Below are 21,873 nucleotides of genomic sequence, written 5' to 3' on the forward strand. Positions count from 1 at the left end.
ATCTGTGGTCAGGGTCACATCACCGACACTAACAATCTTGCTGGTCACCTGATTTCCCATCTTCACGACTCCAAAATCATAACCTCGGTAATAGGAGAAAAAACCTTTGTGTGGAGTAACGTGGAAGGAGGCACCAGAGTTAACAATCCAGGTGCAGTCATCATATGCAACATTCAAATAATTATCCTCACCAAGGAGGAATATATCGGCATTCGAGTTGGCAGCCACCGTAGTGGTGCTCTTGTCTTCCTTCTTCTTGGGAATAATCTGATCCGGCTTCACAGAGCCATTCTTCTCGTCATTCTGCAGAGTCCATCAGTCTGGCTTCTTATGCCCTGTCTTCCCATAATAGAAGAACTTCAACTCATATTTCGGCTTTGACCGGCCTCTGGACTTTCCTCGTTTGTCACGATCTCGATCCCGACTCTTACTTCTACCCCGGGAGTCGGATTTCCCTCTGTTTTCAGCAACATTGGCCTCAGACGTGCTCGAAACACCTCGTTCTCTTCTCCTGGCTTCTTCATTCAGGAGACTATCTGTTACGACATCCATCTTTAATTTTCCTTCTGGAGCCGAATTACTCAAAGTCACCACCAGAGTATCTCAGCTTTCTGGCAGCGAGCTCATCAGCAACAAAGCCTGCATCTCATCATCAATTTTCATCTCGAATTTAGACAACTGATTAACAATACCTTTGTTGGTGTTGAGGTGTTCAATCATGCTCATGTCATCCTTGTATTCCAGCTTCACAAGTCGGCGAACCATGTGTGTTTTGTTCCTGGGAGTCTTCTTCTGAATCATGGACTCCAGCTTCGTCCACAACTTGTACGCGTTCGTGAACTTGCACACGTGCTCAAAGAGGCTTTTGTCAATGTATTTCCTGATTGTAGCTACCGCCTTACGACTCAGGATCTCCCACTCCTTATCGGTTTTGCCTGCCGGTCTCTCATCAAGAATAATAAGCTCATGTAGATCTTTGCAGTAGAGATGATCTTCCATCATCAGTCTCCAGTAACTGAAATTGTCTGCGGTTAGCTTGAACATATCTCTGTCATGGGTTATGCCACTGGTCTCCATCTCGTCTCCCTCAGAATCCGTCGAACCCGGACTTTGATACCACTGTTGGAAACTCAGATCCCTCAACTCGGCTCAACAGTCTTTTTGCGGAAGTCAATCAACAAGATCTTGGATCTCGGATCTCAGCAATTTTACCTCGGCCTGAACTTCACGAAGTCGGGCAGCGCAGCAGAAAAACAAAAATATAAAGGGGAGAGAGATAAAGAGAACACAAGAAGATTTTAACGTGAAAAAGCCTTCTCCAATGAAGAAGTAAAAACCCACGGGACCTAATACAGTTCAAACGCCCACTATGAAAATAATGGATACAAAGGATCAAAATTCACCAATGTGGTGGTTAACACAACCTCTCCAACAATGGTGATAATCAAACTTCCCTAGAGATGTTTCACTCAAACTCTCTCTAGAGATCTCTCAAATACAAAGCTCAAAGCTCTGCTCACAAATCTCTCAAATAATTTTCTCTATTTTTCTAACTTAGCCTCCACCCACAACTAATGAATATATAGAGAAGGTGAAATTTAGGATTTAGGGTTTTTAAGAAACCCGTCAATGAGCTTGGGCTTAGCATTGAAGGAGAAAGCCCAACAAAACTGAAATACCAGAATTTGGTTCATTATCTATTTCAATCATATAATTATATCTTATTGCATTAATACTCAAGTTTCATGACAATACTTGCTGCTGTCGAGCTAGTGTGAGCGTTCCGTCTAGTTGTTTCTCAAGTTTCTGCAATTCTTTCAAGCTAAGAGGCTCAAGTTCTTCTCCTTGACAATGCCTTCAAACACGGAAAAGAAACAAAATAAATAAAGGGATGAGTTTAGCATACCCTTAAATACAGGCCCGAAAAATTAAGGGATGAGTTTTTGATAAAAGTTTTCATATAAATTTCATCAAAGAATATTTTCATCCTGTTTTGTAAGGTTTTACCAAACTGACTAATAAACCCTAAGATATATCTCAAGTATATTCTATTCGTTACCTTTGTGTGCGCTCAAGAGATTCATATTCCTCTCTTATGTTTAAGAACTCCTGGTATAAGCTCTGCAATATTGCACAATATTGCTGAAACAGTAGATTGATAGAAGCGCAACCTTGTTTTGTAAAGAAGCTTAGCTTGCATTGATGTTGAACAGTTAGAAAGCAGTTCATGGCTACTTTATAGTCATAATGATCACTAGTAATTAGAGAACTTCACGGTTTCCTTTTTTTTTTTCCGCCACATATTTAAAATAAATGTTTATAGAGGGAAAAGATGATGAAAAAACCTGTGATTCATGTTCAAATAAATTGCCATCATGTGAATTGTTGTAACGACATCGGCGATACCTCTCAATGATTTTGTTAATGCTGATCATAGGAAAGAAGATTCGTTACTATTAATTGTTTAATTCGACTATTAGTGCATGATAAGATAAATGTGAGAATCATTTACGGAAAAAGTTTTCTGCCCTTTAAACACAAAAAGAAATGGTTCTTCATTTAATTGATGAACGAAAATGTTGCATATTCTTTCGCCATATATAAGGCGTTTAGAAAAACGCCTATAGCTGGTCCCAAATTTTGAGCCAGGTGAATGACTCTCTACTCCTTCAGACTCACAACATTCTTGAATATTTCAACCTTGATTCTTAACAATATTTTCTTCGCAAAGTTGTTATTTTAAGATATGAAAATAAACAAGGGTTATTAGAAAGAACCGGATGGGGTGGAGCAAGCAAAAATGTTTTTTATGGAAGCCAAGGAGGGAAGATTATAATTAAAATCCTTTATATAATCGTTAAGACGTAATATTAAGTGAGTCTGATGTTTAAAAGGTCATTGAAGATAAAGTTATATCATATTACCTAAAAATGACGTCATTTAGGGGTTGAGAGAAGTAAAATTATAATAATAAAAACGAATATAACCGTAGAATAAATTAAAATTACAAATTTTTTTTTTCAAAATCTCAAAATAACATGATTTTAGAATTAAAAGAGATAATCTATTTACGATCTCTGAAGAAATATTAAACTTATTGAATTCAGGTGTTTTTTTTTTTTTTGGTAATCTAATTCAGGTGTTTTAAATATTTTATCAAATACGCAGCAATATAAAAAAAAAAATAACCTGTAACTAAAAGTGTTGGGTTTCCTCCTTGATGCTAAGCCCAAAACTCATTGAGGGGTTTGAAAAAACCCTAAACATTCTTACTCCAATATAAAAGCATTAGTTGTGGGATGGAGGATATGTTAGCTTGAGAGATTTTTGAGGGTTTTATGAGAAAAGCCTAAAGCTTTGATTTTGAGAGCACTTCTAGAGGGAAGTTAGAAAAGTAAGACCGCTATAGGAAAGTTTGAGAGAAAACCATCATTGTAGGTGAGGTTTGAGTGTACCACCATTCTTGGTAAAGCTTGATTCTTGTAACTCATTATTTTCATAGTGAAAGCTTGATTCTGGACTAGTGTCTCGTGGGTTTTTACTTCTGCATATTGGAGAAGGTTTTCCCATGTTAAAATATGCTAGTGTCCTTCTTTGTCTCTCTCCTCTGTGTTTTTCTTTTTTCCACAGCGCTGGCCGACATGATGATATAGGCCGACCTCTGATTGAAGAGCCGAGTTCTTAGCTCGAAGATTGACTTCCGGAAAGGCTTCTTAGCCGAGTTGAGGGAATCGAGTTCCCAACAGTGGTATCAAAACACGAGTTCGACAGGTTTTGAGGGAGACGAGATGGAGACCAGTGGAATCTCACATGATAAAGATATGTTCAAGCGGACCGCAGATAACTTCACATACTGGAGACCAATGATGGAAGACCATCTGTACTGCAAAGATCTGTATAAGCCCATCATCCTTAAAGAGAAGCTTGAAGGAAAAACTGATAAGGAGTGGGAGATCCTGAGTCGGAAGGCAGTAGCCACGTTCAGGAAATATATTGACAAAGCCTATTAGAGCACACGTACGAGTTATAGACGAAGCTGTAGTCCATGATTCAGAGGAAGACTCCCAAGAACAAAGCACACCTAGTTCGCCAACTTCTGAAGCTCGAGTACAAGGACGACATGAGCATGATTGAACACCTCAACACCTATAAAGGTATTGTGAATCAGTTGTCTAAAGCCAAGATGAAAATAGATGACGAGATGCAGGCTCTGCTGCTGCTGAGCTCACTGCCAAAAAGCTGAGATACTCTGATAGTGACACTGGGTAACTCGGCTCCTGATGAAAAATTGAAGATGGATGTCATGACAAACAGCCTCTTGAATAAGGAATCCAGGAGAAGGGAATGAGGTGTAACCAGCATATTTGAGGTAAATGTGACTGAGAATAGAGGAAGGTCCGATGCATGGGGACATAGCAACTGTCGGGGTCATGATAAATCTAGAGGCCAGTCTAGGCCAAAATATGAGTTGAAGTGCTTATATAGTGGGAGGTCCGATCATAAGAAGTAGGATTGCAAGACTCTGCAGAAAGATGAAAAGAACAACACTGTGACGTCAGATCAGATTATTCCGAAGAAGAAAGAAGATAAGAGCACTATTGTGATGGCTACCAACTCGGATATCGAGATATCCCTCCTTGATGAAGATAATTATATGAATATTGCGTATGATGGCTGCACCTGGAATGTTGACTTCGGTGCCTCCTTCCACATAACTCCACACAAATTTTTTTTCTCCTTTTACCGAGATGGCGATTTTGGAGTTGTGAAGATGGAAAACCAGGTGACCAGCAAGATTATTGGTGTCTGTGATGTAACCCTAACCGTACCATGGATATCGGGTGCCGACTTATGTTGAAAGATGTAAGGCATGTTCCTTATGTGTTTGAATCTAATCTTGGTAAGCAAGATTGATGATGCTGGGTTAGTGAACTACTTTGGTAGTGGTATATGAAAGCTGGCCAAGGGAAACTTAGTTGTTGCCCGAGGTAAGAATGAAGGCTCATTGTACGTGATGCAAGGAAAGATCAATGGCGGAGAAGCCAACTCTATCCGAGATGGACCTAACTTGGAGTTGTGGCACAAGTACCTCGACCACATGAGAAAGAAAGGGCTCCAAATTCTGAACAAGAAATGATTATTGACCCAGTTGAAAGACCAAGCATTGGAGAGCAGCACACACTACCTAGCTGGAAAGCAGCATCGTGTTTCTTTTATAAGACCAGATTAACCCAGATAACACAGGTATATTCTTGACCTCGTCCATTCTGATGTCTGCTATATATCAGAGAGATCACTTGGTGGAGCTTAATATTTTGTTTCTTTTATTGATGATCATTCTCGCAAAATGAGGGTATATTTGTTGAAGTCTAGAGACAAGGTACTCCAATCCTTCAAAGAATTTTATGCTACGGTGGAAAGGGAGACTGACAAGAAATTGAAGGTGGTCCGATCTGACAACGATGGTGAGTATTGCGGCCCATTTGATGCTTACTGTAGAAGAGCTGAGACCTGACTTGAAAATAGACCCTAAGTATAGCACCTCACATTTCTAAAACATGTATTAATATAGTAAATACGAATTAAGGGGTAAGATTAATGAAAATCCTGAAAATTAAGTTAAAATACAAAGAAAGGGTAAAACGGTAATTAGCCAAACACGTAACCCTAGGAAGGTAAAATTGAGTATGAGGACTCAGATGATAAAAACAACCCTGGAAATGGATTCAGGATGAAAAATTGAGTGGTTAGGCAAGTTTCAGAAAATTCTATAAATAATGTTTTTACCTGGTAAAAATATCGCGGTACAGTTGCACCGTAAAACGTGCCGATTGAGTTTTGAGCTCTAGGTTTGGATATAAGTTATAAATGGTATATATGACTAGGAAATATGATTCTGATGAAATTTGATGGAAATTAGTAAGTTTGGGGAAGCGTGCCTATGGCGCGCGTAACAGCTTAAAACTGCAATTTCTTCGAACGACCGGAAAACTCCGGATTCATCTGATCAAGGGTAATTAATGGACAATGGTTAATGTTAAAAATTAGAGTTTCTAAATAGGTTATGAAATTACGGACATTTAGTGTAATCGGATGGAGTTTGAATTAGTTTGAAATCGCGTGAGGTGGCGGTGGGGCCCACCTCACTTAAGTCACTTAAGGCCACATGTGCATGACTATTCATCATCACCCTCACACCCTCTTTCTCTCTCCAAACCCGCGCCCATTGTGTGTAGATTTGAAACTTCTCAAAACACAACCAAATCAAGCGAAGTTTTTCTTGAAACTTGTTGGAAATCACCTCCCAAACACAATGGTAGTAGTCTTGAGCCATGAAACTCCCTAGATTTTGAGAACCCCCCCCCCCCCCCAAACCCGCGGCCATTGTGTGTAGATTTGCACTCATGGTGTTGTTTGGTTCCTCAATGGTTTACTATGTTGTGGAGGAGTCCTAGGCCAAGCTTTTGAGTAAGTTTCATCACTTTCTATTGGTTGGATTAATTGATTTAATTTCATGAACCCTAGAGTCATTTTGTATGAATTGATGTAGTTATAGAGCTCAAATGGAAATTGTGTATTAGATGAATATGTCTTAGAATGATGTCTTGGAGTGATATATGTCATAAAATTTATTGGGAAAAATTGATGATAACTTTAGTGGATTTTGTGTTGAAATCCCATGACTTTGTGATGTTGGTTGGTTTTAGGATTGTGTAATTGAATCGTTGTATGAGTTAATAATAGGATTGTATGAGGTGTGGAGTAGTTGAATTGAATTGAACGATCCTTGGTATAGGCCAATATGGATTTCGGGCAAGAGAGGAAAAATAGGGATTTGATGTTATGAAATTGTATGATTGATATGTTGTGTTGTTAAATGGTAATTAGAAGGGTTGTGTGATAGTTGGATGCTTTGAAATTCAAAGGAAAAAGTGGTTGGTTCTGTGGAATTGGTAATGGGACCTAGAGTGAAATTAATGACAAAATAATGTTGTGATGATATAGGAAGTAATTTGGCACCTAAAATGACATTGTGGTAGCCTTAGGATGCTTAAGAAAAATAAAATAAAGGAAAATAAATTGTATTTTTACACTATAATGGCTGAATCTACCATGGTGTAGGGGATGATTTTGATGTTTTGTGAATTTGATGAATTCACCGTATATTGATGATCCGTATATGGTCATTGTAGATTGCCTTACATGGATTTGAACTCTGAACCGTGAGCTCGGTGGGTTGCCCTTGGTCCTTAACCAAAAGGGATTGTGGTAAGTATTTGGAACCATGCATTTATGCTTGATAATTGGCATGTAATTGGTGAATGGAAATTAAATTGGGAATATCCTATGTGTAGGCATTTCTGTCTGTGTACCTAGCTCGGGGAAGTATTGCATTGGAGCTACGAGAAAGAGATTAGTAAGATAATCCCTTGGTACTGGGATTTGATCCCCTTTTATATTCCACCATGCCCGTTGAGGGTAATGGTAGGAAGTGTATGTAAATAATATAGGATAACATGTTCATGCATATTGTATGTGTGGTGGTACATAGGATGTACCGTGTCTCTGACCAGTAGACTGTTTGCCTTCGGGCGTTACGGACTTCCACTGGATAGGTCTCCGTGAGGGAGTTCCAGTTGACCTGGGGTCGTGGTGTGTGATTCGGATAGGAGCACACTAGGAAGTCTCGGGTGGATATGGATGGAGGGTGCCTTGGTTGATGTTCTGGGAACACACCTTGGTTTGAAACCCGTAGGCTTATATTCCGAGGCCAATAGGATGGACATTGCGTGGTTTTGGCATTGACCATTCCAGCTTCATCGTATTTTGTATCCCTATGTTTCCCTACTTCACTAAATCCCTTGCTTTATCCCGTTTTCAGATGTTATGTTATGTTATTTATATGCATCAAAGTAAGCCATTGGGCGGAGTATTCTCCAGAACCTCTGGGTTACTGAGATATATTCGTATATCTCACCCCACTTTGGGGACTTTATTTCAGGAGGTAGCAATGGTGTCGGGGCGGCGGGCAAGAAGCCCGTAGGTTGAGCATGCAGATTTTGCTTATTTTGCATTTTGTTGGCCATTGGGTCTAGGCTAGACTTAGGTCATGAATAATGCATATGATTTAGGATTATTGTTATCATTTTGCTCATGATGTATTTTGTCTAAGTTTAGTCTTTGATCATTATGTTTTATTTTGGAGAATTTATTTTGCATACTTGAAGGAAGACTGTAATATGTCTATTTGAAGTTGTAAATTGTAATATGGAGAATTCATGTAACAATGAAGTATGTAATATGATGAAAGGGAAATAGGCCTATTCTAGGATGTGAATGATGCTTTATGATTCAAAGAATGCATGCAAATGGGATCTTGTGATTGAAATAAGTTAAATTCAAAAAGTAAGTATGAATTATGTATATTGATTAAATTGGATATAAACTGTGAAGGGTTGTAAGAGCACTAAGGCATTGCTAGTCCTTGTGTGCCACCCATGATTATTAGGTACAAATTGAGGTTACAGAACACATTGGCAAATTTGGGATTTATTCGAAAAACAAACGAAACTCTGGCGAATTTTCTAGAAATTGGCAAAATTTAGGCGAACTTTGGGAGAGCATATCTCCCTCCACAGAAGTCCGTTGTGATGTTCCATATGCGTTTTTGAAGCTTGAGATGTCCTCTATCTTGTGTTAAAATTTGAGAAAATTATGGATTGGGCGTCGGCCTGTAGAAGGCAGAGAGCACAGACTGCTCATTTGGCCACTGCACATGTATCTGATCTGGAGCGAGTTTGGGAAATTTATTACCACTTCTTTTCTTGGTCAAACTAGGTGTGTGATATGTCAAATTGAATATTGAGGTGTCTAGTTTATGGTATAAAAATTTGAGATTAATTGGTTGAGTGGATGTTCCATAATAATTGATTGAGTGAAGGCTGTTTGGTGCCATTTTGAGGTTGGCTGGCAGATTTGCTTGTCCAACTTCAAACGACGATATCTGGAGCAAACGAGAACTTTATGACTCGTGTGATAGATTCCTAGAAAGGTAATTAAGTCTAGAATAACATACTAAAAGATGAGAGGCTTGTAGAATGCGGTTTTTCCGTAGAAATTCAAAGACCGAACCATGTTCAAATAGGTAGAAAACGTAAAAGTGAGATTTTAGCTAAATGGGTTTATAGGAACCCCTTAGTGACTTGAGAGAAGTAATATATGATATAAAATTATTTTAAATAATTATTCCACAAAGAGTTTACAGTTACACTCACAACTTTTATTTATTACGTTTTTTATTTTTTTAAATGCCCGCGTAATAAACGGAAAAAGTTTACTCGCATTTTTATAAATGAATTGCTGTGATTGTAACTACGCTTAATATCATAATTAATGTTAACAATACCCGTGTACAATGGGCTGTTAGAAGTGGTATCAGAGCAGGGCCTCTCATCCAGTACGGTGTGGTTCGAGGACGAACCAGGCGGAAGCTGGTGGGCATGTAACATCTCGAGTGCTGATAATTGTATGGTTAGTGGAAGAGCTAATGTACAATTGAATGTATGGTTAATGGAAGAGCTAGCGTACTATCAGTGGGAGGGGTACATGAATGAATCAAATAACACCAGAAAGAGAGGGATTCCAGAGATTGTGCTGGTATAGGATAGCACAACTGAGGATAGCTTATAAGAATTAATTGGTTCTACCTATACTAACAAGATGCATCTACTTTTCGGTAACCCGGATTGGAAGAACTCCACAGTTAAGCGTGCTTGACTTGGAGCAATTCAGTGATGGGTGACCTCCTGGGAAGTTATCCCGGGAAGTGTGCGAGTGAGGAAAAAGCACACTGAAAAGTCTCATGTTAGTGTATGGGGATAGTCGTTGATGCTTGCAAGTGGCCGGGCGTTACACTAAGACTCCACAGCTGAATGGACTTGCTGAAAGGATAAACCAAACTATTGAAGAGAAAGTCCGAAGCATGCTATCTAATGTCGGATTGCCAAAATTATTCTGAGGAGAAGCCTTCAGAACTGCTGTTGACTTAATCAATCTGTCACTATCACGACCACTTGAAGGAGAAATTCTAGAAGAAGTCTGGACAGTTCAGAAAGCGGCCTATGATCAATTAAAAACATTTGGATGTTGAGCTTTCGTGCATATCCTTAAAGATAAAAGGGCGAAACTCGATGCGAAGACTAAAGAATTTATTTACCTCGGTTCGCTGAGATGTGAATTCAAATTTAGACTTTGGGATCCAATAAATAAGAAGGCAGTGAAAAGTCGATATGTGATATTTCATGAGAATGAGACTATTCAAGACATCTTGAAGCCCAAAGTTCGGGTTACTGCCAGACGTGAATAACCCATCCCTCCTGTCCGAGCTGAAGCAGGGGGAGAAAATCAAGAGAATGAAGGAAATGAAGAGAATGACCAAGTTACTGAAAATTGAGAAATTGAGGACCGAGATGATGAGGTCCAGGATGATGAGATCCGAGATGAGCATGATGAGCCGGATTCTTAACTCATGAACAGCCCAGACACTCTACTCGAGTGAGATGACCTTCTACAAGGTATCCACTTGATGAATACACCATTGTTGCTGAAGATGGTGAACCTCAGAGTTATGATGTGGCTATGACGAGCTCAAATAAGGAAGAATGAGAAAAGACATTGTAAGACGAGATGAATTCACTACACGAGAATCAAACTTATAAGTTGATCGAGCTTCCTGAAGGAATACAAGCTCTGAAGAACAAATGAGTTTATAAAATAAAACATGAAGAGAATGGCCAGAAGCCGAGATACAAAACCCGAATTATGGTGAAAGGCGACAATCAGAAGAAAGGAGTTTATTTTAAGGAGATTTTTCTCCTGTGGTGAAATGACTTTGGTCTGAACCGTGTTAGCCATAGCGGCTTCGATTGACCTTGAAGTAGAACAAATGAATGTGAAGATAACATTTCTTCACGAAGATCTTGAAGAAGATATATATATATATATATAGAGCAACCTGAAGGGTTCTGAACTCCAGAAGAAGAAGTTGGTATGCCAATTGAAGATGAGTCTATATGGCTTAAAGCAAGCACCTCGGCAGTGGTACACGAAGTTTGAATCCTTTATGACTGATCACAAGTTTATAAAGACTCAGGTCGACTACTGCATATTTGTGAAGAGGTATGAGGTAAGGGATTTTTTGATTTTGTTATTATGTGTTGCCGACATGTTGATTGTAGGGCAAGACAAAATGAAGATAGCCGCCTGAAGAAGGCGTTGAGCTCGTCTTTCGTAATGAAGGACCTCGGCCCTGCAAAGCAAATACTCAGAATCAAGATTATCCGATATAGATAAAAGAAGCTATTGTGGCTGAGTTAAGAAAAATACACTGAGAAGATTCTAAAGAGATTCAACATGGACAAAGCCAAAACAGTGAGCACCCCCTTAGCTGGACAAATTAAATTGAATCAGAAGCAATGTCTGAGATCTGATGAAGACAAAGACGAGATGTTGAACATCCCACACCAATTCTAAAGAGATTGGAAGCTTGATGTATGCAATGGTTTGTACAAGACCTGACTTGGCATATGCCGTTGGAATTGTAAGCCGGTATCTGTCAAACCCCGACAAAGAACACTGGAAATCAGTGAAGTAAATTTCAAGTATCTCAGAAGAACAACAAAGTTGTCCCTCCGACTTGGACAAGGAAAAGCCAAGTTGCAAGGCTACTCGAATCTGATTTAGGGGGAGATGCCAACTCAAGGAAGTCGACGATGGGATATTTGACGACATTTGCAGGAGGAGCTGTCTCCTGACAATCAAAATTGTAGAAGTTATGTGGAACTTTTGACAACTGAGGCCGAGTACATAGTCGTGACTGAGGCAAGCAAAGAAGTTTCTTTCTTGTAACATCCCGAGCGCTGACGAGGGCGGGGAGTGATCGCCGGTGCAAAGAGGCACGGATTAGGAGCGGCTCCTGACAGGCTTCCAGCGGGGGGTTACATGCATGAATGAATCAAATTGACACCCGAAATAGAGGGATTCCAAAGGCTGTGCAGGTATAAGACTGCACAGTTTGGGATAGCTTATAAGAATTAATTGGTACTACCTATGCAAACAAGATGCATCTGCTTTTTGGTAGCTAGGATCGGAAGAACTCCACAGTTAAGCGTGCTTGACTTGGAGTAATTCTGGGATGGGTGACCTCCTGGAAAGTTTTCCCGGGAAGTGTGCGAGTGAGAAAAAACACACTGAAAAGTCTCGTATTAGTATGTGGGGATAGTCATTGATTCTTGAAGCGGTCGGGCGTTACAAGTGGTATCAGAGCAGGGCCTCTCATCCAGTACGGTGTGGTTCGAGGACGAACCAGGCGGAAGCTAGTGGGCATGTAACATCCCGAGCGCTGACAAGGGCGGGGAGTGATCGCCGGTGCAAAGAAGCACGGACAAGGACCGGCTCTTGATAGGCTTCCAGTGGGGGGTTACATGCATGATCGAATCGATACCCGAAAGAGAGGGATTCCAAAGGCTGTGCAGGTATAAGACTGCACAGTTTGGGATAACTTATAAGAATTAATTGGTATTACCTATGCAAACAAGATGCATCTGTTTTTCGATAGCCCGGATCGGAAGAACTCCACAGTTAAGCGTGCTTGACTTGGAGCAATTCTGGGATGGGTGACCTCCTCGGAAGTTTTCCCGAGAAGTGTGCGAGTGAGGAAAAAGCACACTGAAAAGTCTCGTGTTAGTATGTGGGAATAGTCATTGATTCTTGAAGCGGTCGGGCGTTACATTTCTAAACTTGGCCATGATCAAGACAAGTACGAGATGAGATGTGACAATCAAAGTGCAGTTCATTTTGCGAAGAATTCGATCTATCACTCCCGCACTAAGTACGTTGATGTGAGGTATCACTGGATCTGGGATGTGGTGGAAGATGGAGAGCTTGAACTCATCAGTGGAAGATGGAGAGCTCGAACTCATCAAAGTGCACACCGACCTGAATTAGTATGACATGATGACGAAGTCGGTACTAGCAAGAAAATTTGAAGATTGCTATGTGTAAGAACTCGCACCGTTAATTTTGAAAATTAATTAATTATGTGATTAATGATATAATTCCATAATTGACCCTAATAATTATGATAAGGCTTAAATAATTATGGTAAGTGTGAAATAATACTGAAAGTCGCTTTTCTGACGAAAAGTGCAGATACCGGTTCTGCCTCACGGTATAAATGCGTACTGATGAAGTATCCCGAAAAATTATGAAAAGTATGTATATGTCACTAGAATAATATATAGGACTAGCATAACAAGTTTCAGGTCAAAATAATGAGAACTGATACTGGCTAAGTAAAAGCGCGTACCAAAAAAGTACTGCGAAAAATAAAATAAAAATATGACAAATCTTAGAAAAATGAGTAGGTTCAGAATCCTAAGATTGGGATTAAAATTCTACGTGTAGCTATTAGCGCTAATACAGTGCGATTAAAACTTAAGTTGCCTATATAAGGCCTTGGCACATGATCCTAGGTCAGAATCTTTGTGCTCTACATGAGTGTTGCTGAACCTTGCTGCTGCCTCCTCCTCCCTTGGTCACCATTGCATGAGAAACCCTCCAAGCCACCTCTTTTCTTTGATTTCTTCATCTTTAAACAAGTAAACTCTTGGGTGTGAGCATTGGTGAGTGTGAAAGGTGTCATCTTCTGAGTTGAGGGTGCTGTGTGTGTGTTGGGAAGAGGTTGTTTCTGAGTTGTGTAGTTTGGGAGTCTTTCCTTTGGTTGTTGAAGCTCCAAGAAGCAACCTTTGTGAAGAAAGGACCTTGATTGAGTGTTATTTTCGTACTCCCTTAAAGTCAGCACTGTGGAACTGACTTGTGAGCTCCAAGAGCATCATTCATCTCTATTTTGGAGCTTGGGGTAAGTTGTTGAACCTTGATCATGAGTTTCTTTAGCTAAAAGGTTGGGTCTTGGCATGTTAATGACTTAAATAAGTAACCAACCAGAACATGAACCTAAGAGTGAATAAAAATGCATGCTTGGATGTCCTATGGAGTTAAAAGTTGAACCTTGGGAGTGATATCTCACAAAATTCAGAAACTGCATTCTGTCGCGAAATATCCGGATATGATATCTGTAAGAACCTGCACCGTTAATTAAAGAAATTAATTAATTAGATGTGAGAATTAGGAAATAATTCCATAATTGACCTTAATATTTATTATGAGGCTTAGATAAATATAGAAAGTGATTTATAATGTTGAAAGTCGCTTTTCGGACGAAAAGTGAAGATACCGGTTCTGCTACCCGTATAATTGCGTACCGGTGAAGTATCCCGGAAAATTATAATAAGTGCATGAATATTCCCAGAATAATATGTAGGACTTGTAAAACAAGTTTCAAGTTAAAATAATGAGAACTGGTGCCAGAACCGATACTGGCTATGGAAAAAATGCGTACCGAAAAAGTGCTGCGAAAAATATAATAAAAATATGATAAATCTTATAAAATTGAGTAGGTTCAGAATCCTGAGTTTGGGATTAAAATGCTAAGGGTAGCAATTAACGTTAATACTGTGTGTTTAATTCTTAAGTGGCTATAAATAGCCTTGGTACATGATCCTAGGTCTATTTTGGAGCCTCCACGTATGAAATTCTGGTGCTTGTGAGTCAGCCACCCTTTGCCACCTTCTTCTCCATTTTTGTGAGCCAAGGAGCTTCCTTTCTTCTTGGTTTTTTCACTAAATTGCCTTGGGCTTGTGAGAGCTTGCATGGTGAGGGAGTGTGAGGGTACATTCTGAGTTTCCAGCCACTGTGAGTGAGTGTGGGTGCTGAATTTGTGTGGTTTGGGTTGTGGGAACCTTGGAGTTTGCTTTTGAGTTTCAAGGTGTGAACTTTGTGGAGAAAGAACCAACCTTGGTGTGCCATTTTCGTGTTTGAACCAAGTCAGAACTGGAAGAGTTGTTTGGTGAGCTCCTTGAGCATTTCTTGCTGGGTTTCAAGCTTTGGTAAGTGTCACCACCTTTGATCATGAGTTTTAATGGGTAAAGGAGATGTCTTGGCATGTTTAATGAATTAAACAAGTAACCACCCTGTATATGAACCTTGGATAGAGTAAAAATGCATGCTTTGGCGTTTGGAAGTGTTAAAAATGGAACCTTGGATGGATATCTTCGCGAAATGCAGAAACTACATTCTGTCGCGAAATATCCGGATATGAATATCCGGATATGGGGTCTTTTGATATTCGAATATGGATATCCGGATATGATATCCGGATATGTCCCCGACAAATATCCGGATATTCTGGGTTCTCGAGGAACAGTGGCCTACTGTTCATCCAGAACTGATGTTTGGGGTTTGTGGACCCAAGTTTGATGAAGTTGAACTTCTGTATTAATTAACTAAGTCAGAACCCATGTGTTTTAGGGCTTGTGGCTTTGTGAGAAGCCTAAGGACGTAAAACGTAAAGAAAAGATGTTGTCTTTATTGTGTGCTTTAAGAGTATGGTTATTGATATAATGTTGGTCCAAAACAGATTGTGATTCTGCTGTGTATTGGACTTGAGCTGTGTGGACTCTTGGCATTGGGTAGTTAGCTTGCAAGGTAAGCTTTCGTGTCCTCGGTTTAGCCATTGTTGGTTCCACTATGTCCCATGGGGGGATGGTTTATATGCATGATGTTGTTTTCATGTATTGTTTTGGATAAATGCTATTGAGCTGTTATATGCGAGTGCCTTTATGATATGCATGTGGTGTTCCACCTATATGGTAAGCTTGAGTATGTGGTACATACAATAGAATGAGGCTATGGGTGAGGTGCAAGCGGTGTTCCTTGTACTAACCGTAGGTAATAGACATATTCCTGCATTTCTCTGTCCAGTAGAATAGTGATAACACACATGGCATGAATATCTGTTGCACTGCATAGTTTTGGACTTATATTGGAATTACTGCTTTTGAACTTATATCGCACATGTAAGTGAGCTTGGGGTGGAAGATCCTTGAGGACCCCTTGTCTTACTGAGATTTCTTTTTTAGAGATCTCACCTCACGTTTGGGAACACTTATTTCAGGTTCAGGTAACCCAGGGGTTGAGACCTCTAGTGGCAGGAGGTCAGAGCTGAGTTAGATATTGCTGTTAATTGCTGACATGTTGGATGCTGGATATGCCTGTTGCTTTTCTGCTTTTAGCTTCAGTTATTATTATGTTGTTGTTGTTGAGACTGCTGTTAGGCTTTGTTGCCTTATTTGGTGAGCATGAGGTTTGTCCATGCCACATTGATTGACGATGTCTTGTTTTTAGTTATGAGTCGTAATAATGTATCAGGATATTGTCCAGGCTACGTGTTGTAGTCCTGTGACATAGATACTCACTTTATCTATATATTGAGGTATTTCAGTTAGCTGTCTTTGTAATTTACATACAGGCGATATTTTTATGAAATTGATTAAATAATCAACTTGGCTAAGATTAATGACGTCATAATTGAACAGAAAAAGATATTCCGCAAATTTAATTAAGCGTGGCTTAATACGATGACATGTTAACAAACCGGGTATACACGGGGTGTTACATTTTATGGTATCAGAGCAAAAGTTCTAAGGACAAGCCTGTATGTATTGCAATAACTAAGATGTTTGGTTGTGTCTGTCTTGTGTGTTTGCTCCGTTGGGTTTTATTATGATAATGCATTTGTGATCACATTGCGTGGGCCTGATCAACTCATAATTTGTGCAACTTGTACAGAGTAATGGTAAACTCCAGGAGAACCCGCGAGACTGTTGAGAGTTAACCCGACCCGATCCTGACTGCATTAGCTGAGATGCAGGAGGCCGCTAGATTGGCCAACGTGGCAATGATGGACGCTGTTTGGGAAGCAAACCGGAAGCCCACAGAGGATGCTCTCGAGGCAAACCGTTTGGCAAACATGACCATGATGAGGGCCATGTTGGAGGAGTTGAGAACTGGTCCTGCTGTTGGTTAGTTCCCACCGCCACCACCTCCACCACCACCACCGTCGCCTCCACCTAGTCTGCAGGACGACAGCCAGAGCCATGTTTAGGGCACTGGTCATGCTACTGGGGTGATGGAACCCTATGTGGAGCCTGCGGAAGACCGTGATGTGATTGATCACCGGCTTAATGCTTTCCGCAAGCATATGCCACCTTCCTTTGATGGGTCTTACGATCCTATTGCTGCGGCGAGATGGCTTCAAGCGCTGGACAAGATCTTCTGGGTCATGCAGTGTTCAGATCCGCAAAAGTTGATGTTCGCGACCTATATGCTGGAGGTCGATGACCATGAGTGGTGGACGAACATCTCTCATGCTTTTGAGATGCAGGGTCATGTGATGACATGGCCATTCTTTGAGGACTGTTTTCTGGGTCGGTACATCTCGTATGATGCACAGGAAAGGAAGCAGGGGGAATTCGACAGGTTGGTGCAGGGCTCGTTGTCTGTTGACGAGTACCTGGCCAAGTTCAATGAGCTGGTTACATTTGCACACTTTCGGATGGAGAGGCCTACTCCGATCTTCTTGGCTGCTAAGTTCCGTAGGGGACTTAGTGAGGATATTGCAGGTTACCTCGCTGGTTTTGCATCGAGAGACTTTGGGACACTGGTGCAGCAGTGTCGGGACATCGAGGAATTTTGCAGTGCGAGCAAGGCCAAAGGGCCAAGGTTGCTGAGACAAAGGTTGCTGGTAGTTCCACTTCTTGGAGGGACAGGAAGTTTGGGAACAAAGGTAAGGGGAAGCAGATGGCGGCTTGGCAAGCGCCAAATCAGTTCAAGAGGACTTCTGCTCAGGGGAGTGCAGCGAGACCTCCTGCTCCCAGATGCTCTGGTTGCGGGAAAACTCATTTTGGGTCGTGTTCTTCAGGCCAGTTGATATGCTTCCAGTGTGGCAAGAAGGGCCACTTTTCCAGAGACTGTCCGTCGTCGATGGCGAGAGCTGCAGCTGTGCAGGCAGTTCCATAGCAGAGGGTTTCCCTTCCACCACCAGCGACATCTGCAGTGCCACCTGCTACTGGGCGAGTTTACACCCTGGATCGTCAGCAGTTGGACAAAGCTCCGAACCTTGTCAGAGGTACCGTTATCATTGGTGGATCATCAGTGGATATTTTGTTTGATTATGGGGCTACGCATTCTTTCATTGCTACCCCGATTACTGTGGGGCTTGAGTTGCCCATGTCTGTGCTTTCTCCACCGTTGCGGATGACCACCACCACCGGAGAAAGGTGACTCTACCACTGTTCATCGCGATGTGGCGTTTTAGTGGGATGGCCGTGACTTCTCGGTGGATCTGATAGGATTACCGATAGCCAACTTGGAGATTATTCTGGGCATGGATTGGTTGTCTAGAAGTTGTGTGATGATTGACTGTTGTGCCAAGCGTGTGGCGATGTCTTAGTGTGAATCCACAGCCAGTTCCTCGCCGTATATTTCATTGCTGCAGGCTAGGAGAGCCTTGAGAGCAGGGGCATTTGGCTATGTCATGTTGGGAGGTTTGGTGAGTGGGGCACAGGAGAATATCGCTGACATTCTTGTGGTGAGGGAATTTCTCGAGGTGTTTCCTGAGGAGATTTCTGTGTTTCCGCCACAGAGGGAGATAGAGTTCTCCATTGAATTGTTGTCTGGTGTGGGGCCTTGTTATTAGCTCCATACTGGATGTCGCCACCAGAGTTGGCAGAGCTGAAGAAGCACATTGAGGATCTTTCAACGAAAGATTTCATCCGACCGAGCGTGTCTCCTTGGGGAGCGCCAGTCATCTTTGTGAACAAGAAAGATGGGACAATGCGATTGTACACCGACTACAGGCAGCTGAACAAGGTGACAATCAAGAACAAGTATCCCCTTCCGCGTATTGAGGATTTGCTAGATCAACTCAGGGGTGCTTGCATGTATTCGAAGATTGATCTCCGGTCCGGATACCATCAGATTCGGGTGAAGCCGGAGGATGTCCCTAAGACCGCATTTCGTTCGAGATACGGTCACTTTGAGTATTTGGTGATTCCTTTTGGACTCACAAATGAACCCGTAGTGTTCATGGATTACATGAATCGGATTTTCCAGCCGTACCTGGATAAGTTCGTGATCATCTTCATTGAAGATATCTTGATTTACTCCAAGATGGAGGAGGAGCATGATGAACATCTGAGAATTGTGCTGCTAGTGCTGAAGGAGAAAAAGCTTTACGCTAAGCCTTCTAAATGCGAGTTTTGGCTCAAGTCCGTTAAGTTTCTTGGGCATGTGATTTCTGCTGAGGGAGTCGCAGTGGATCCCAACAAGATAGAGGCAGTGATGGATTGGGCGAGGCCCAAAACTGTTTATGAAGTTAGGAGTTTCTTGGGTTTGGCCGGGTACTACAGTCGCATGTGATTTCTTGCCGTTGACTCGCCTTACTCGTAAAGAGACTCCGTTTGTGTGGACTCACGAGTGTGAGGAATGCTTTCAAGAGTTGAAGGAGAGATTGACTACCGCACCTGTGTTGATCCTTCCTGATCCTGATGAGCAGTTTGGGCTTACTGTGATGCTTTTGGAAAGGTGTTGGGATGTGTTTTGATGTAGACTAGTAGAGTTGTTGCTTATGCTTCGAGGCAGTTGAAGCCTTATGAGGAGAACTACCCGACTCACGATTTGGAGTTGGCTGCGATTGTTATCGCTGTTCGGTATGCAGTTTGCTGTGTTCAGTGACCACAAGAGGTTGAAGTATCTGTTTGATCAGAAGGAGCTGAACATGAGACATAGGAGATGGATGGAGTTTCTGAAGGATTACGACTTTGAGTTGAAGTATCATCCTGGCAAGGCCAATGTGGTAGCTGATGCTCTGAGTCGGAAATCCGTGAGTCTATCCAGTTTGTTGATTGGTGACTTTGATGTCATTGAGAGATTTTGAGACCTTTCGGTGACTTCCTTGTTTAGGGGTGCACATCTCGAGATGGAGACTGTGAGAGTCAAGAATGAGCTTAAGGAGAAGATCCAAGATGCACAAGTGTAGAGAGAGTGCCTGGACTACGTGAAGAACCAAGACGGTGTGTCTTGGAATGAGGATGGACTTCTGTTGTTTCAGAAACAGATCGTGGTTCCTCGAGGTCCTGACCGAAGAGGTTATGGCGGAGGCCCATAAGGGCTAGTTCACTGTTCATCCTGGTGCTACAAAGATGTATCAAGACTTGAAGAGGAATTTCTGGTGGCCGGGAATGAAGAAGGACATATCTGTGTATGTGTCCAAGTGTTTGATTTGCCAGAAGGTGAAGATAGAACACCAGAAGCCGTCTGGTAAGCTTAAACCTCTTGAAATTCTGGAATGGAAATGGGAGAGCATTTCCATGGACTTCGTAGTGAGTTTGTCTAAGACTTAGGCGAGTTGTGACTCTATCTGAGTCATTGTGGAAAGACTGACGAAGTCTGCCCATTTTCTTCCAGTGAAGGTGAGCTTCACTACAGAGCAGTTGGCCAAGCTTTATGTTCGCGAGATTGTGAGGCTTCATGGGGTGCCCGAGAGTATCATCAGTGATAGGGACCCGAAGTTAACATCTCGGTTCTGGGAGGCGCTGCAGGAGGCTTTCAGTACGCAGTTGAGATTGAGTACCGCCTATCACCCCCAGACTGATGGACAGACTGAGAGGACCATCCAGACCTTGGAGGACATGTTGCGGGCTTGCACGTTGGAGCAGGGCTCGGCATGGGATAGGTACCTTCTGTTGGTTGAGTTTTCTTACAACAACAACTTTCATGCTAGCCTGGGCATGGCGCCCTACGAGGCGTTGTATGGTAGGAGGTGTCGGACTCCTACCTGCTGGTCTGAGGCTGGAGATAAGGAGATTTTTGGCTTGAAATTTGTCCAAGATACCACCCAGCAGATCCAGATGATCAGAGAGAAGCTAAAGCAGGCGCAGAATCGCCAGAAGAGTTACTACGATGTCAAGCATCGTCCACTGGAGTTCAGTGAAGGTGAACACGTGTTTGTGAGACTTTCACCTGTCACCGGTGTTGGACGGGCACTCGGAGTGAGGAAGCTGAACCCGCGATTTATTGGGCCATACCAGATCCTTGGTAGAGTAGGACCTGTTGCCTACCGGTTTGCCTTGCCTCTGAACTTGGCCAACATCCACGACGTGTTTCACGTGTCTCAGCTTCGGAAATATGTAGGAGATCCTTCGCACGTGGTGCAACCGGATGATGTGGAGGTTCAGGAGAACTTGAAAACTCCCGTCGGACCACTCAAGATTCTCGATCATGGCAAGAAGCAGCTGAGGAGCAAGACCATTCTGATGGTCAAAGTGCAGTGGACCGGAAGAACTCCTAAGGAGTGTACTTGGGAGCGAGAGGACGAGCTTCTCCGGCAGTACCTTGAGTTTCGAGACAGGTATGTTTCTGATTTTGAGGACAAAATCCTAAAATGGTAGGGTGAATGTAAGAACCCGCACCGTTAATCAAAGAAATTAATTAATTAGATGTGAGAATTAGGATATAATTCTATAATTAACCCTAATATTTATTATGAGGCTTAGATAAATATAGAAAGTGATTTATAAAGCTGAAAGTCGCTTTTCGGACGAAAAGTGCAAATACCGATTCTGCTACCCGGTATAATTGCGTATCGGTGAAGTATCCCAGAAAATTATAATAAGTGCATGAATATTCCTAGAATAATATGTAGGACTTGTAAAACAAGTTTCAAGTTAAAATAATGAGAACTAGTGCCAGAACTGATACTGGCTATGAAAAAACGCGTACCGGAAAGGTGTTGCGAAAAATATAATAAAAATATGATAAATCTTGTAAAATTGAGTAGGTTCAGAATCCTAAGTTTGGGATTAAAATGCTAAGCGTAGCAATTAACGTTAATATTGTGTGTTTAATTCTTAAGTG

The 21,873-nt window shown here is 41.6% G+C and overlaps 1 protein-coding gene across 2 annotated transcripts in view; it reads right to left on the minus strand.

Annotated features, from left to right (window-relative positions):
• Positions 1-21,873, minus strand: part of LOC133305010 (MADS-box transcription factor 6-like) — a 52,138-nt gene that overhangs the window by 24,443 nt on the left and 5,822 nt on the right. For both annotated transcript variants that reach the window (XR_009750713.1, XM_061505114.1), the window contains exons 2-4: positions 2,346-2,427; positions 2,060-2,121; positions 1,756-1,855 (exon numbers count right to left, since the gene is read on the minus strand). Coding sequence is in view for 1 of the 2 variants with exons in the window: in XM_061505114.1 (XP_061361098.1) it covers positions 1,756-1,855; positions 2,060-2,121; positions 2,346-2,427 (244 nt within the window). In the remaining variant the exon portion in view is untranslated. The remainder of the gene's footprint in view (positions 1-1,755; positions 1,856-2,059; positions 2,122-2,345; positions 2,428-21,873) is intronic.

Source organism: Gastrolobium bilobum, unplaced genomic scaffold (genome assembly GCF_033153095.1).
Source record: "Gastrolobium bilobum isolate Gb01-03AN ecotype WA unplaced genomic scaffold, APGP_CSIRO_Gbil_v1 utg20602, whole genome shotgun sequence".
NCBI classification, from domain to species: domain Eukaryota; kingdom Viridiplantae; phylum Streptophyta; class Magnoliopsida; order Fabales; family Fabaceae; genus Gastrolobium; species Gastrolobium bilobum.